This window comes from Apis dorsata, unplaced genomic scaffold, assembly GCF_000469605.1.
Source record: "Apis dorsata unplaced genomic scaffold, Apis dorsata 1.3 scaffold_661, whole genome shotgun sequence".
Classification (NCBI taxonomy): Eukaryota; Metazoa; Arthropoda; class Insecta; order Hymenoptera; family Apidae; genus Apis; species Apis dorsata.
This window is the reverse complement of record NW_006263848.1, coordinates 80,384-84,837: the sequence shown is the minus strand read 5'-3', so window position 1 is coordinate 84,837 and position 4,454 is coordinate 80,384. Positions and strand designations below refer to the sequence as shown.

General features: G+C 20.5%; 1 protein-coding gene across 3 annotated transcripts in view; it reads right to left on the bottom strand.

The window, feature by feature from the left end:
- Window positions 1-2,845, bottom strand: part of LOC102676391 (ADP-ribosylation factor-binding protein GGA1) — a 4,925-nt gene extending 2,080 nt beyond the window's left edge. The window contains exons 1-8 of one of the 3 annotated variants that reach the window (XM_031513533.1): window positions 2,586-2,845; window positions 2,348-2,510; window positions 2,043-2,203; window positions 1,504-1,737; window positions 1,240-1,413; window positions 955-1,174; window positions 365-709; window positions 79-225 (exon numbers count right to left, since the gene is read on the bottom strand). In XM_031513533.1, coding sequence (XP_031369393.1) covers window positions 79-225; window positions 365-709; window positions 955-1,174; window positions 1,240-1,413; window positions 1,504-1,737; window positions 2,043-2,203; window positions 2,348-2,384 — 1,318 coding nt within the window. In that variant the 5' untranslated portion in view covers window positions 2,385-2,510; window positions 2,586-2,845. Of the gene's footprint in view, window positions 1-78; window positions 226-364; window positions 710-954; window positions 1,175-1,239; window positions 1,414-1,503; window positions 1,738-2,042; window positions 2,204-2,347 lie in introns of all 3 variants that reach the window. The other 2 variants (XM_031513532.1, XM_006622081.2) reach the window with 2 other exon arrangements.
- Between the last annotated feature and the right edge of the window lie 1,609 nt (window positions 2,846-4,454).

Genomic DNA, 4,454 nt, shown 5'->3' with positions numbered 1-4,454 from the left:
AAAAAAAAAAAAAAAAAAAAAGAAGAAAAAATGGTATAACTATATATAATGAAAATGAATAAGAAGTAAGAACAAATATATGTTTTACTAACCTTGCTGATTTCAAACGTGAATTTGATACTATGCCTGATAAACTTTGTTTAAGCAAAGAATCCAATTCGTTTAATTCCTCCAGTGCTTTTGCTTTACTGTCAATTTTCTTTTCAGATGTGTTGATTAATTCATCTGAAAATGGAATGTTACTCACCATTTGTTCATTTTTTTAATTGATCAAATTCATTACTAAAGACGTTTGATTTGTTCAATATTATCAGTGTTATTCAATCAAAAGAGCATATATTTTAAGCATTTTATGTTCACGGACCTTTCTTATTTTTAGGTAAAACATTGAGCGGCTGCATAATTGAATCAGTCATTAAGAAATTTGCATTGGAAACTGAAGAAATATCTGAATTTTCAGATTTTCCTAATGAATTGAAAATATCTCCTAAAACTTCCATATCTGACTGATGATTTGTTGTCATTGCATTGTAACTTGCATTTACATCATCACTTTTAACAGGAATGGTCTCCATTGGAGAGGATAAATCTAATAAATACGGACTGATGTTGGAATCTGTCTTAGGTTTTATACATTTACCATGAACTATAATTGTAGTATATTTCTCAAATACTTGTTCCAATTCATCACTTGCAGCAAGTACATCACCTATATATAAATAAATTATTCAAATATAAAATAATCTTAATATTAAAAAATAAAATATTATAAAATAATCTTAAAATTCTAATTAATAATTATAAATTTAAAAATTAAAAATTAAAATTTAAAAATTATATTATTCATAACTTGACTCATACTAACAAAAGTATATATAAATTTTTTAATGTGTAATTTTATAACACATAAAATATTTATATTCATTATATAAATCTTTATTATAAAATACTGACCAAGCATTCCTTCATTATCTTGAGTTTCATTTGCTAACCTTAGCACAATTGGTTTCAATCGTTCACAAGCTTGATATAATTCTTTCATTAATTCAAGATCTTCTGTACTAGTTTCATTACAATTATATGAATCCAACATTTCTGATAATAACTTTGCATTGTTATGAACAGATTCTAATTCCATTATCCTACGTGAATTTAATTGTACTCTTCTTTCATCCTATAAAATAGATGGTTAATGTATTCTGTAAAATTTTGTAGTAATTTCAAATATGACTCACATACCTCTCTCACCATAGTTTTAATTAATCTATTCGCAGCTTGTAAGTCATCAGGATTTTTGCTTTGAAGTAATTTTTGCAACAATTTGGATTTCTCTTCATCATCAAATATTGTGTTTTTAGTTTTTAATACTTTTAATCCTTCTTCTTGTACATTATTCATAGATATAGAATCATCCTAAGTGCATATATAATTTTCACATTTTAAGAAGAGATTGGAAAAAAAAAAATTATTTATATTTTATAAAAAATAACATATAAAACTTACTTCGATAACACCTTGTTTTTTTAACATTTCATAGGCTTCCTTGATTTTTAATTCTTTTGGATATTCCTTTGTCCACATATTTAACAATTGCAATACTTTTTGACGTACTATAGCTGGTGTTTTACCACCCAAATATTTTGGTGAAACTAAACGAATCATTTCATTTAAAAAACGAAATTTTCCAACTTCTGCGTGAAAAGATGGACCACATCTTCTCATACATGTATCCAATAACTATGTAATTAAAAGTCATATTTTTTATTAAATATATATTACATAAAAATTATAAAAATTTAAATTTTCTTTAATATATATATATATATATATATATTAATTTATTATTAAAAATTATTTTTTAATTTCAATTTATATTCAAATAATATCAGCCATTAAATATCAAGCAATAAATGAAATAAAATAATTAAATTGAAATAACTTTTATATATTTATGTATGTGTACGTATAGCTCTTGGAATAAAATAATAAAATAGTTTTAAATTTGAATTTATTATGTAAACAAAAATTGGAAAAAAACTTACAGCAAGAGCTTGAAGTGCTTCTGTCTCATTAGATGACTGAATATGCAATGCTAATAATTTAGTACCAATTTGAATACCTTCCGATTCTTTGGTAAGCATTACGCAAAATGCTTCAATTGCAGCTATATCAGGTTTTTGATTTTGAGGATTCGTTACCCTTTCTATGAGGAAAAAAAAAGAAGAAAAAAGAGAAAAAGAAAATATATTTAATGAACTGACTAAAACTTGATATCTATTAAATGGGCAATCTATGATTATAAATATTTCGAAATAATATAAAAAAAATAAATCGAATTTTTACTTACGCATTAGGGCCTCTAAACTTGTTGTTACAACATCCATTTCTATGATGTTTTTACAATTTCTTTAAATTTATGCGTTTTAGGTTATATGTATTTATTTGACAGCCAAGACGAACAAAAGTTTTAAAGATACCATTTTGATTTTTTCTTCACAAACAGCAATCACCTTAAAATTAAATGTAATATGCTTTAATGTGTACAATTAATATTCTATCTAGTTTAATTCTTCTAACGAAGATACATTAAAATGTTAAAAAAAAAGTTTCTTATGAAGTTTACAAATGTTTCGTATGCAAACAGCTGTTTGCAATACAATTTACTAGTAGAATTCTATTCGTAACTCTTCTGACATGAGGCGCTATAATAAATGATTTGTACAATACCGAGAACAAAAAATATTTACAAAAGAATTATCGAATTTCATTATTAAATGTGTATATGATAAAAAATTTTCAATTATAATTGCAGTTTCATTGTGTTCTTTAATAAATTAAGTAGATTAATATTGAGTTCACTGTACATCTATGTATAGTCAATATTCGAACCGTCAATATTATTCTTATCTGAATTTAGTATTTTCTTATATAAATATTTTTGACATGTGAAAATATTATTTAAATATCTTTTTCTTTATAATATATGACAATGTTATCATTTATGTATTCATTTATATAAATGTAATCATTTATGTATTCATATAAAATTTTTTATATATACAATTAATATACATTAATATAAAAATACAAAAATTCTTTCTAAAATATTTACTGTAAAATAGATTTTAAAAGAAAGAATATTATATTGAATAAATTATTTTAAATATGTTAAAATACTTAATCAAATTTAAAATAAGATGCATAAAAAAAATTTCATTTATATTTTCTGAAAATTTTAAATACTTTTACATATTTTTAATATGATGTTTAATAATAAAATTAAATATGTTTAAAAATTTAATATTCTTACATTTATATTACATTTATCCTACAGATAAATATCATTACTACTGAAAATTATTCATTATATTATTCATTTGGAAAACTAGAATGACTTATTAAAAAAAACTTTTTATTTTAATAATAAATTTTGTTTGAAACACTTTTTTATTACATTATACAACATATTTAAAAAATCGTGGTAATAATTACGCGTAACATATAATTCATGAAATACAACAAATTTAATGAATCAATGTTTATATTTTTTTTGCATTTAATCTTATTTTACAAAACGTTGATAATTTTATTTTTTTAAGATTTTTATTTTTATGTATAATAATTCAAAGAAAAAATTAATTCAAAGAAAATCAATTAATTTATTAATGTTTTCTACCATTTTCATATGAAATAAAATTGAAAATATTATTGCATATAATAAAGTTTTTAACTTTTTTTGTTTGTTTTAATATTATTTAAGCTTTATTTAATATTATTTAATATATAGTTTTTAATTTTATAGATTAATATTTGATATATAGTACTTGTATTTTTAATATTTTTTTCTTTTATTTAAAATTTTTTTTTCATTACATTTTTTATTACATATATAAACATTAATAATTTTATTTTTCATCATAATAAAAAAACATGATAATAATAAATTTATTAATAGATATTTTATAGAAAAATTAATAAAAATAATATTAAAATTAATATTAAAAATTATTTTTTTTAATATTCTAAATATTGAAATAAACTTTTGGTTGTAAAAAGTTTAGAGAGAAAATCTTAATTTAATTTCCAAACTTCATTTTTTTGTAAATAAATCCTTATATTAATGAATTTTATTTTACTTTTAAATAATTTTTGTATATAAAAATCACTCAATTTTCACTACGCAATTCACGAAATAACCTATACATGTATGAAAATATTTTAATATACCTTGATAAAAAATGAATAATTTATATATAATTTTTAATAAATTTATTTAAAAAAAAAAAGAAATTTTTTGATTATATCATATAAAGTAGAATTTCGATTGTTGCAATCTCTATCACGGAAATTTTAACTATTCTTGTATCTGAACAAAAGTTCAGTCTTCTCTTACATGTCAAGTAACTATCCTGTTTTTAATCGTATTTTTTTAAAAATTATTTTTCACTATTTTT